The sequence below is a fragment of the Acartia tonsa genome, chromosome 1, assembly GCF_053477335.1.
Source record: "Acartia tonsa isolate MP-2025a chromosome 1, ASM5347733v1, whole genome shotgun sequence".
NCBI lineage: Eukaryota > Metazoa > Arthropoda > Copepoda > Calanoida > Acartiidae > Acartia > Acartia tonsa.
The window spans coordinates 42,231,264-42,244,375 of record NC_137260.1 but is presented as its reverse complement, the minus strand read 5'-3'; the positions used below and the strand labels follow the sequence as shown (position 1 = coordinate 42,244,375).

Here is a 13,112-nt window from a genome sequence, read left to right as displayed (position 1 = left end):
TTAATATCGTTTATTTAATTGTCTTACTTCGACAGACAATTTTATAATTTCAAGTAATAGAACAATTTTAATAAAAAAACGTTCACTTTATAAAATACATAGAAAATATGGAAAGATGGAAATAAAGAGGGTAAGATATAAACTCTTATATAAGATTATTTGCAGATAGCTACACATGATAATAAAAAGTGTGTTTCGAGCGTGGATATATTATTACTTGGATATTTCAACATATTATCATGTACTCTAATAAAGTGAAACTTGTAGCTGTCTACAATAACAATCCATACTCTTTCCCCCATCCCAACCCCACATAACGGATGAACGAAGTAACCAATAAGTGATGTCCATCTAAATTGACAACAATTTTTCCCCTGTCATAATATCCACGTATATTGTAATTCCATTGTTTGGAGATTACAATATAATAAAAACTTAATATACTTCTCTCTTATTGGTGTGTATTCATTTCCGCATATGATTGAATTCGCATAGTGTTTTAATTCATACTAGAAGCCTCTAGGGGCACTTAAGGTAGGAGGGGGAAAAGTCGACCTCATCCCATTTTAAATTTGAGTTTCAAAAGAGTAAAAAAAATATTTTTTTTGGGGGGGGAGGAGGGGGGAGAAGACAATATCGGTTCAGCGATTAGAGAGATCCTTCGGGACAGACAAAAAACGCTTACTACTTATGTATATCCAGGCATCTAAAGGGATAAGACAATAGCCGATAAATTTATGTACAACCCTGACGATGATTCTCAAATTTTCCTCGTCTGCAGTGGTTGAAACGTTTAGACACTGAACTTAATGAACCAACCAATCAAAATTCAATAAAAATAAAAAATCAAAGTAATTGAGTCAACGAATAAGAAAACGTTTAATAACACTTTGGAGACTGGTGTAATAAACAGCCCAATGTCACCCCTCCCCCCTCCCAAGTATTATCATATTATAAATTATTACAATAGCAAGCAAATAGAAGGTTGTGTTTAACGAAGAGAATGATTTCTACCTTGTGTATTTGTGCTGTTGTAATAAACTACAGTTCTGCTAATTTGCCAATGAGATACATTTGCTTAAAAGTATGCACACCATTGTTAAGACTTACATAATATTTTGGTTATAAAATCTACTTTAAAGCTTGTTATAAAGACAAATATGTAATAACATACATCTTTAATACAATCTAGAATGATGTCTTGTTTGTTTGTCCCTCTTATCGAATTAAGCTTAATATTTATTTTAATTAATATAGGCTTATGTCAGATAAGTGTGATTTTTAGAGGTTAGAGGAGAAACCACTCATGTAAACCTTTCAATAAAACAAAAAAATCTAATTGAGATAAAAGGATTTTGAAATGTGGATTTTTAATGACATTGCCTTTTTTTACAGAATAGTAAACACTTTACTTTTAACTTTTGAATTAGATGCAGTTTGAACTTACCAAAGCGTTTGATTTATTTTTGTAGGATCATTCTAATATAGCTTAAACTTAACGGGGGTAGGAGACATTTGACTGTTGGCTTAAAAAGGAGGTACATATATCTTTATCAAATCTTGGTAGTATAAGTTAGCAGTTATGAAACCTTTACATCAATAATTATAATCAATAGGAGTAGTAATTTTGTTTATCATAATTAGGATTGTAAATAAATATGTCGTTCATTACCTTATCCCTTAAGATCCCTGCTTTATAATCTATGTGCACTTATGTATACACAATTTCACACACAAGCACGCATCTAATATTTAAAAAGTTGAAGATCTTAGTTTATTTTACAATTAGCGGATAGGCCCCTAGAGGCTTCTGGGGACCCTTGAGAAAAGAGAGGGTGGGTAAAATTTAGTTATCAAAAGAAAAAAGAAAAAAAAATATTTTTTGAAGGGGGGGGGGGGGGTAAATTTTTAGTGGCGATTTCCCTTTTGAAAACAAAAATATTCATAATATTACCCAGGACAATATCAGCGGTTACAGAGATTCTTCAGTACACAAAGATAGACAGACACAAATCGTGTAACTTTTTTAGCGGCTTATTAAACCATGAAGGGAGGGGACTTTAGAATCTTTATTATATTAGTACGTTTACAAAGTTATATTAACTCAAAAGTTATATTCTTACTACTAAAACCCACTAATGTCTTACAAACAAACAAAATTAGAATTCATAATGAATTTTAATACTAGGGTAATCTTCTCCATAAGTAGTGCAGCAACAGAAGGCTGTCTGTATCTCAGATTTAATAACACTAAAATAAACTGCATATCAAATTAATCTTAGACTAACTTGAAACTGTATAATAACGTTACTTACTGAACAGTCGGCATATCTACAAACTCTAATTATACAGTAGATGCTCTTATTTCAATGGTACCAATTAGTCAGCTGGAAAAAGTTTCTTAGATCCGTAACTCTGTTATTTTGGTAACTTAAACTGGGGTATGATATAACAATATCAAACTTATACATATACGTTGCAGGTTGTCTACAAATCAGGGAAGAAGAGAAAATAATATTCTACAACCCGTTCTTCCTCCAGTAGCTTTCCAGGGCATATCAACAATATGATACTTTTAGCTTTTCATGTTTCATAATAGTCTAATAACAAATCCTAAATCTTGTAATATAAAGAATTAAGTTTTTTTTTTGTCTGAAAGCTAGAATGTCGAAATTAATGGTCTGAATGGGTTTTACTTTTTAGTCAAGCTTTATAAATGACTTGTGATGATTTTAGGCTATTTGCCTAACATCTCCTACCTTCACCTAGGGCTTTATTGTAAACCACTATGAAGATTCAATATGTAAACAAATATTTTTAATGTTTACTCATGTTATTGTAGCTCTACTTTTGGTGATCTATTTATTATCATACTCTAATAGTTATCACTACTTTCCAAATAGCAGTTTAGACTGTGGGTCATTTCAAAATATTATATTTATGAAGTAGTCACAATAAAATTGTAACCTCTCATAATAAGAAATCAGATGTAATTTAAAGCATTCGAATTTATGAAACTTCTTGAAACTGTCTGAGAGCAGTTGTAGGGTGTAAAGGACAATGGGAGAATCATTAATCTACAAACATTTTTTCCCGCCAATATCCTAATAAGGAACTAAAATTATTAGAATTAGTTTAATGTAGATTCTTTTCTCCATTGTTCTGTCCCTGACACCGTGAGTTTTGCTAGTCTGGGCCAATTTCCACTTGAAACTAAATTGTAATATATCCTGTGGGGGGTAATATCCATGTGAAATCTTTTATAAGTATTTTTCATTTTTTTTCATTTGTTGCAAAGATAAACTATAATATAAAATTTCTTTCTGTATGATAGCTTTGTTCGTTTTTCCATTCATTACATTGTTACTAGGATGAAATTAGCAACTGTCTTGGTCGAAAACGAAATAACACCTGCCAGGCAATCATCTCATTGATTTGATAAAAATTATTTGAAAATTCAAAATATTTAAGTTGCACCTGTTTAAAAGTGAAAACATTTCCCTTACTCATATAATTACAGTGTCATACCTTAAAATTTCTAGTATGACGAGATGTAATAGTAGTTTAAAATGGTTTTATTTGATTCGTTGAACAAGAGTGTTTGTTTATTAACCAAGGAATTTCCCATACTCTTAAAATCAATACCACGCAATAATAAGATGTAGTTGTAATGATTGAATTGGTTTTGCAAGGATGTTACTAAAGTATGTCTACTTTATGCATATATCTATCTATACAGACATACAATACACGATAGAAACCGGGTTTGTTGATGTACAGAAACCTGACAAAGTTTCAAACGTCACCTGTTTTTAAGAGAAAAAAATCATATCAAAAAGCATATAAAAGAATATAAAAAATTGGCTTGAATTTTTTTATAAATGTTTAGCATCATATTTTGGCTTAAAACTTTGGGACACTCCATTTAAAAACTATTTTTTGGGGTTTCTTTACTGGCAGGTTTCTATAAGTCACCAAAACCAGTTCCTGTGGTCTAATACATACTATGTAAGTACATATATCGAGTACAAGGCTGTATAATTTGTTAGTTTATTGTTTAAATTGCTGCTCACCCAAATCTAATTTCAAACTAATTAAAAACTAAATCATTATTGTTATTACAGTACTTTGTAGTTTGTCAAAGATATTCTATGTTGTATGTAGATATGTCCGTTTGTTATTCTTTTATGTTGAACATAAGTATAGCTATTATTGGGTGCTCAGCTTGCATTTGGAGCATTTCTAATTGAAAGTGAAAAATAGCCTAAAACCACCCATAAAAAGAACACTATAAATTTCTTGTCTATTAAAATATTAAGCTTACAAAACTTACTACCTATAAAAGGATCTAGCGATGTATTGATATGATAACATCACAGAGATATCATAAGGATAATCTTCTACAATTATAGCGACTACGCCCCTAGAGGCCTCTAGCGAAACGTAAGTTTGATTTTTTTGGGATTTCTTTTCGGAGGGTGTTGGTACCATCTTGAAAAAAATTTAAAAAAACTTTCAAGGACCCATGAGGAGATACATTGAAAGGAGAACAATATCGGTTAAGGGATTAGTGAGATCCTTCAGGACAGACACACAGACTGATATCCTGTTACTTTCATATAATGATTGTAAGAGTAGCAAATCCATAGTTGTTACCTGAAAGGTGGAAGCCAGAGGGTTCCATTCTGGAAGACTTTTCTAAATCCAGGTATCTCATGAACTCTCCTGATATAAATAAAATGTTAGGGAACAGAGGATTTTGAAAAACTCTTTTACGCTTTTTAATTACAATATTAACTTTCTAGAACTATTTGCTTCTAAGATGACATCTTAGGGGCGGATTTACGATACAAGTCCTCACCACGCCACCATTAACATACTCCTTGTGTGAATTGGTGTGTTTCTCGCTAAATCGCCCAGAATATTAAGTAAGGTAACACCCAGCAGACAACCAACTCTTTGGTTGCACGACCTTCGTCTTGATGTCATAATTTTGTTGAGTTACGCCTGTTTTGGGCCAATGTATTCCTCCTACTCTAACTATTAATATTGCGAATCTGACAGCAGCAGTAGGTACAATTTTAACGTCTTTAGTTTTGACGCGGTGTTAAGCCTAGACTCGATCGCCTCACCTCCCCGACGACAAGCGGATTTGATACGTGTTAGGACACGGTCCTTATCTTGGCTTCGACATAACATAACACCCCTTTACCTTTCATGATGAATCATCCCATGCATCCTGCTGCCAAGTTGGGAGGATGACAGTCCTCCATCAGGGGGTGTGGCCACCTCAAACCACTCGTACAAGGCACCAGATTCTGTTAATAAAGAAAGTTATTTTTTTCAATGCAATGAAGAAGTACTGAATATTTTTTCCCATATATTTAAAGTTTCTATTTAATTTTTGTGCTGTTTTCTTAAATTCAAAAAGAGGAAGGGGTTTGTCTTTCTCATAGAAAATAGCTTAAAACCTCTTAAGCTATAAGGTACAAAGCTTCCTAAAACTCAATAATATTTGTAAAACCTCTACAAAAATCAGCTGACATAGATCTTTAAAACATCCTAGAAAAAAAGTTCCTTAAAGAGTTGATAGACAGACTAAAATCTGGAATATTAGATTATTTTTGTCATTATAATATCTATCTTATTACAACTTTACAAATATACAATTGTCCTTATTATCAAGCATATGTATTGTATAATTAGACATGGAACTAATTTTCGCATCCATATGAAAAGGGGATTCTGTCAATAAATATGAATATTTAATTATTATATACATACACACTAAAAATAATCCATTAACTTTTATTACAGTTTTATTCTAAAATCCAGTTTGTTAAAATAAAAGTAGATATTATGACTGGGGGAAAATTAGGTGGCTAACATACAACTCATTTATTGATAAGTTCATTCATCCAGTTGGAGGAGAGGGAATGGGGTTAATTAGGGGGGGGGGGATGCGGGGGGTTGAGGGGGTGTCGTTATTTGACCACACTGCGAGTTTCACTATATTAGAAAGCATGAAATGCTAGTGTAAAATCTAAGAAAGAATTAAAACGACGCTATATATTTTTTACAGTGTACCACTACCTTAAGAATGTATCGGTATCTATTGTTTTATTTATTGGCACAAGAGTATTTCTATTATTATTTATATTTTTGCAATTCTAATCAGGTTATTGTTTTCAATAACAAATACAATAAATAACAATGATGATAGCATCCATAAATTCTAAACGCAATATATTTGAGCATAATTATTTTGAAAAGTTTTAACATGTTTTTGCATTATATTCAGATACTAGCGGTACGCCATACTGAAAAATAATGTATAGCCTCGTATTAAAGACACATTAACATTAAATTAACTGTAAATTACACTTGTACCAAAAGTTTTATAACCACGTTTAATTTATAAGCTGGCTCAATAATATTTTCATTGAAGTTGGTTTGTAATTTTGTTTATCAAATGTATTTCTTATCAATGTATCGTTCATTGTCTTATCCCTTAAGATCCCCGTTGTACATGTATATTATATCTATAATACAAAGTAGCTTCATGTCTGTCTGTCCGTCTGTCTATCCGTTTGTCTATCCGTCTGTCTGTCTGTTTGTCTATCCGTCTGTCTGTCCGTCCGTCCCTTAAGATCTCGGTAACCACTAAACCGATCGCATTCTACTCTTCAGGGTATATACCTACTGGTCCTGTGGTGGTTTTAAGCTATTTACCAAGGAGGTGGGACACCCCCAGCCCCCCAAAAGGGAAATTTCCCCCTCCCCTCAATAGATATTGTTTTCTGGGGAAACTACTTCAAAATAAATGGCAGCACCAGAAATACTTACCTCTTGGGGCAATAACCCTAGAGGCTAGGGGCGAAGCCGCTAGTATGATATATAATATCTATGGATGCTGCGAGTATTGGTGCAAAAAATATGACGTAACAAAAAAATTAGCCAATGAGAGTCCACTACCATTGCCGCCATTGGTCAATAACGGCATCTCATTGGCTAATTTTTTTTGTTACGTCATATTTTTTGCACCAATTCTCACAGCATCATATCTATGCATTATTGTATAAAGAAAGGAAAAGAAAACTACTAACAAGTTTATCCAACCAGAAAATTATAAACTTCTTGTCTCTGCCAGCTTCTGTCAAGGATACAGGGATAAGATTATGGACAATGGAACATGGATATAGAGATATTATGCAATGAAAACAATAGATACATGGATACAGGTTTAGGATCATCGACAATGGATCAGGGATATTGTAATGAGAGATAAGAAAGAAAACAATTCCAGGATTAGAGAGAATAATTTATACAAGGGATCAGGGATAAAGGGATAGGATAATGAAACAATTGTTAAAAAATATAGGAATATGTCAATGATAGATAGGAAAGAAAACTGCTAACAAGTTTATTTAACCAGAAAATTAAAAATTATTGCCTCTGCCAGATTCTGTGTGGGCTGCAGGTATAGGATAATGGACAATGGATCAGAGATATAGGATAATGGAAAATGGAACAAGGATTCAGGGAAATTTTAATGATATATAACAAACAAAACAACTAACAAGTTTATCTAACCAGAAAATTATAAACTTTTTGCCTCTGCCAGATTCTGTGTGGGCTGCAGGTATAGGATAAGGGACAATAGATAAGGGATACAGGTATTGGAAAATGGAAAAAAAGAAAAGAAATAACAAGTTTATCTAACCAGAAATTTATAAACTTCTTGTGTTTGCCAGCTTCTGTATATCCAGGGTTACAGAGATAAGATAATGGAAAATGGATCAGGGATATAGGATAATGGAAAATGGAACAAGGATTCAGGGAAATTTCAATGAAATATAAGAAACAAAACAACTAACAAGTTTATCTCACCAGAAAATTATAAACTTCTTGTCTTTGCCAGCTTCTGTCAGGGATGCAGGTATATGATAATGGACAATGGATCAGGGATATAGGATAATGGAAAACGGAACAGGGATAGATGGATATACTAAATATAAGAAACAAAAAAACTAAAAAGTTCATATATACTGAAAATTATATAATTCTTATGTTTGCCAGCTTCTGTATATCTAGGGTTACAGAGATATGATAATGGACAAAAATCAGGGATAAGATAATGTAAAATGGAACATTGATAAAGGGATATATTAATGCAAGATACTAAAATAAACAATTAACAATGTCTTCGAAATAGAAAAATGTAATTGCCAATATTAATATTTTCATGATATATCAATTGTTAGCTTAAAAACTTTCGGTACTTACTTAGGCTCAAACTATCAATTTTCAACAAAAAATTTAAATCTAGAAAAGTTAAAAATTATAAATTCAATGTTCATTATTTTGCCATTAGAATTTGATAAAAATCTATGAAAAATCAAGCAGAATTTAAAAATACTTTATTTTTATTTTAAACAATTGTATAAAAACTTTAGAGATGCCCTTGTACTAAATTTATTGTAACATGTTAGCAATCACAAACTAAAACTTTTGTTGTAAATTTTTACAACATTTTGATTCTGCCTGTAGGCCTTGCTATACCAGGGCTGATTTTAGAGTTGTTATTTAAATAGAATCACAACATATTGTTTAGTAGCCGAGACAGTTCGTTGCTAATGAAGTCTGTAGGTATGTCAATCTTATCCGTTATCATGCATAATAAAGAATGTTTATCTCTTGTTTACAAAGTACACAACTCTCTTCATATTTCTTAATAATCCTTGTCTGACTTGTACCACATAGACATTCTTTGAACAATAGCCCTAAAGATACCAAAATGAAGCTGCATAAAATCAATTTATTTTAAAATCTAGTTTATACCAAACCAACAACTCCTTACACCCCCTGAAGATACTATAACACCCCTTATGTTATTCGAATTACCTACAACCCCCTCGATTTTTGTTTAATGGGGTGGAAACAAAATTAAGGGCGGGTCAAAAAATTTTGGTGTCTTTGACATATACTATTGCCAAAACTCTCTGCCCACCACTTGGTGGTTATAATTGTCCTGTTACTTCGTTTGTAATTGTGTATTTAAAGTGGATCAAACGTTTTTAGAACCCAGCCATAGTTGTAAGTTTAGGTTGCAAAAGCAAACAAATAATCTTAAACTTGGGATAAAATTAAGGAAATGCAAAAACAATAGGAGATGCGATTGTGAGTATGTGTGTGTTTGAGTGTGTGTGTGTGAGTGTGTTTCAATAATAGCTGGGATACAGGGATAGGACAATGAAAATAAAAACAATAGAAGATACGATTGTGTGTGTGTTTATGTGTGTGTTTCAATGGAATCAGGGATAAGAGATGGGACAATGGGTGATAAAATTAAGTAAATGCGCGAGTGTGTTTATGATATAACCGTGAAACGAGGGATATGACAATGTACAATAAATTAAAATTGTAAAACCGTAAAGAAGGAAAAGATAAGTTCAGCTTTTCATATCAAGTAGTACCCGTACATCTCCCTGTGAATAGATATGAAGAAAGAAATGTAAACAATAAAGAAAAGTGCACTGCATGGTTGAGGTGTTCACAGCAACTAACCTAATTTTAATTCTAGTTTGGTTCTGATCGTAACAATTAAAAAAGTATGGCAAACTGATGTCCAGAACCAACTTGTAAAGTAAGAACTAGTAAGTACTGTACTGTATGAGGTAAAGGACCAAAAGTCTATTTTAAGTTGACAAATTGACTGTTCAGTCCAGGTGCAACACACCCACACAAAATTATTATCATACTAGTAATTTATTGTAAGTGCCCAAAGCTTTTAAGCCAATGAATGAGAGAACATGTATAAGTGTAGAAATTTATAATTCATAGTCCATTGACCCCTCACTCCTTGGATTCCAATACCATTAGACCATTTTTACATGTTTTGCTAATAAAAACAAGTAATTAAGCACAAGCCATGGAACACTGTAGTAAAATAGTAATATAACACAAGGTGCACTTCTTATCTCAAACTAAAAACAAGGACAAATAAGTTCGTAACATTAATAAGGGGAAATTAAAAGAAAATTTTTATAATTTAGGGAAATAAATTTTGACATCATGAAAATGCAAACGTCAAACAAAGGTTAGACCTAAGATTAATATCATGATTCCTCTTATAATGATTGTTTATGAAATTTAGAAGCCAAATTTTATTTTAAGTTTAGTTTCATTGCATATAAGTAATGAAATAAAATAAATGAAAATATTTCATTAATGAAAATGTCTTTTTGATGGTTAATGGTATCAATAAAAAGCTAGTGTAAGAATCTAAGCTTTGTAACAAATTCATTGCAATTTTAAAATCTTTAGCTTTATGCCAAATAAAATATTATTTCTTTATCATTTTATGCATATTCGCCATAAAATAATAGTTTCAAATATCTTTTAAGGTTAAGCGTTTCTTTTCTACATAAAGAGGGTGTACGTTTCATTGAATATCCGTCCGTCAAAAAATCTGTAAATATGTTTGAAAATATTTCTGTAAAAATTAGGTATAATAACAAAAAAAATTATGTGTAATAAATATGCTGTTTTAACATAAGGTGAACATTTATAATTTCTAACTAATATGAAATTATTTGGGAATAGTCCCTTTCGTGACAACGCCCCTTAAGGGGCGATTCGTCGTATTTTTAAAATGGCCTTTTATAGGTTATTTCAGGTAAGGTTAGGTTTTATTTGGTTAGATGATTGCCCCACAGGGTTAGGCAATTGTTTCCTCAGGGTTAGAGCCCCCCGCAGGGGCTAGAAATAGGAGAAAAGCTAATGTAAAAAATAGAATTGCCACGAAAGGGACTATACCCAATTATTTTATTCGTAAATAATAAAACATTTTTCATATGATTTGTTAAGCTTTGCGTTTTTGGTCGTTTTTATCCTTGTTTAAATGCATTTAAGTATCCATGAAAGAAAGAATAAGTGTAAGATGAACATTACATTCAATAAATCAAGATGTTTTATGGATTTTAACAATATTTGAATTCGATGGTTATAAGCTTTTATGAATAATAAATTACATTAATGCTTGTATCAAATCTCTATCTCTCTTTTGATTTGATAATGTAACTTTTTACGAATCAGAAACGCTAAGTGGTATTGAAGGCAACCGAATTAAAGTAAAAAAGTAGTATATTGATGTAAATATAACTACTCGAAAAAATGGTAAAGAATTACATCTATTAAATAGACGAACTTCCAGCGAAAAAAAATTTGAAATTGCAACTTTTTATATTTTTTGTCTACATACAGAGTATGATATAAATAAGACATTTCTAAAATGCTCAATTTTATCAGATTTTATAAGATCTAATTAAGACACAATATATATGATAAAAATTCTATTATAATAGTTAAGTTGTATAAGCTGTGAAATGTTAGTTGAAAAGTTTTATATAATATTTTGAATCATATATGCAGTGGAAGAATCAAATTTTGTTTGTCTAGGTATATTTTTAATACTAGTACAGCATAGTTCGTCTAGGTCTAGCATACAGTGAATTTAAATATAGATCTTAATGTCTCAGATATAGTTTAAAAATATCTAAACTAAATCTTTTATTTATCAAACATAAAACTAACTTCAATGCTATAGCAACTGTTTTTTTAAAAATACGAGATGATAAGCGTAATTGTTTCACATACATTTTTTTTACTTTTTTTTATATTATACTACGTAAATATTACATATTAAATTTAAAAAAAAAATAGAAAAATTTTTTCTTGTATTTATTTGAATCCGGTGGATAGGAACCGGTTCTCATCCATACGAAAAAACTATGTCTAGCATCGTATTATATCCAGCTTTCTACGAATATAAAAATGTACAATCATAAGATTAAAACCAGTTTTTTTAGCCGGTGCCTTCGGCACCTCGGGGCTAAAAAAACTAGTTTTAATCCTATAATTGTACATTCTATATCCGCGGAAAGCCGTTTATAATACGATGCGAGAAATAACTAGTCTCTACCAATATCAATCTTATTTACTAAGTATATTTGCGATAACTTTTATTTAATGAAATCTTCCAATTTTTAACATGTACAAAACGGCCTGCTTAATTGCTTCAAGATCCATGTCAGATCTATATAGGAAATAAATGTCTATAAACGAGCTCAAGTTTTCCAAGGAATATTTGTTTAAAACTCATAGTGCTCCAATAATCCATAATAAACTCTCATTGCCCAGAACGATAAGACCCATTATTTTACTTTATTAAAAATAAATTCCTTTTTTTAATTTCATGTTGCTATTTACCTTATATCAATGTATTTAATTTCTAATCATAAAAAAGAAAATTTAGATTTATAATATAATAAATTTAAGAAAACTCTATTTTAAAAGAATTCGATTGTGGCGACACTTTGTGTGTTCAAATATTAAACTAAAATTGTAATCATCATCATTAACCCTTTGGTGATGATAATGTAAAGAAAAAAATATAATTTAAAAAATCTTTTTAAAATCATTTAGATTATTAAATATTTACTTTCTTTTAGATAGTAATGCCGGGTGAGGAAAATAGATTTATTGAGAAATAGATATGCATATAGAAAACTAGCCAATAGGGAGATAATTATATCGAGCCAACTCTAGTTTATCAATATCAGTTAGTTCAGATCTTTAGCGAGACCTGAATATAAATGAACAAAAACTTTACAGGATTTATTAGATTTAAATGTTTTTTTTACTGTACAAAAGGATATTATCTAGCAACACAGAGATTGGAAATAATTGTTGTCGACCGTAATTTAAGTTTGTAGATAAAGGTGAAGGACATTGACTTGATTTAAGTTTGGTTCCAGTGCTTTACTACCAGGGAGGTAGAGGACATTGGGCTGTTTATTGCATTAGTCCCCAAAGTTTTATAATAACGTTGGCTAAACAACTTTTGGTACTTTCATTGAAATTTGATTGATTGGTTCAAAAGATTGAGTGTCCAAACGTTTCAATCATTCTTTATAATCTACATAAGGGGTAATTTTGTTTATCATCTTTAGGGAGGTACATGATTTCATTCTCTTCCCTTTAGATCCCGGACTTTACTACATCAGTACGTTTACACAAATAAAGACAAAGTAAATTAAGTTACTTGACAT

General features: G+C 31.1%; 1 protein-coding gene across 2 annotated transcripts in view; it reads right to left on the bottom strand.

Moving 5' to 3' along the window:
- LOC145319827 (cell adhesion molecule Dscam2-like) overlaps positions 1-13,112 on the bottom strand; it is a 181,333-nt gene that overhangs the window by 153,875 nt on the left and 14,346 nt on the right. For both annotated transcript variants that reach the window (XM_080162204.1, XM_080162195.1), the window contains exons 3-4: positions 5,213-5,318; positions 4,657-4,725 (exon numbers count right to left, since the gene is read on the bottom strand). In XM_080162204.1, the coding sequence (XP_080018330.1) occupies positions 4,657-4,725; positions 5,213-5,318 (175 nt within the window). The remainder of the gene's footprint in view (positions 1-4,656; positions 4,726-5,212; positions 5,319-13,112) is intronic.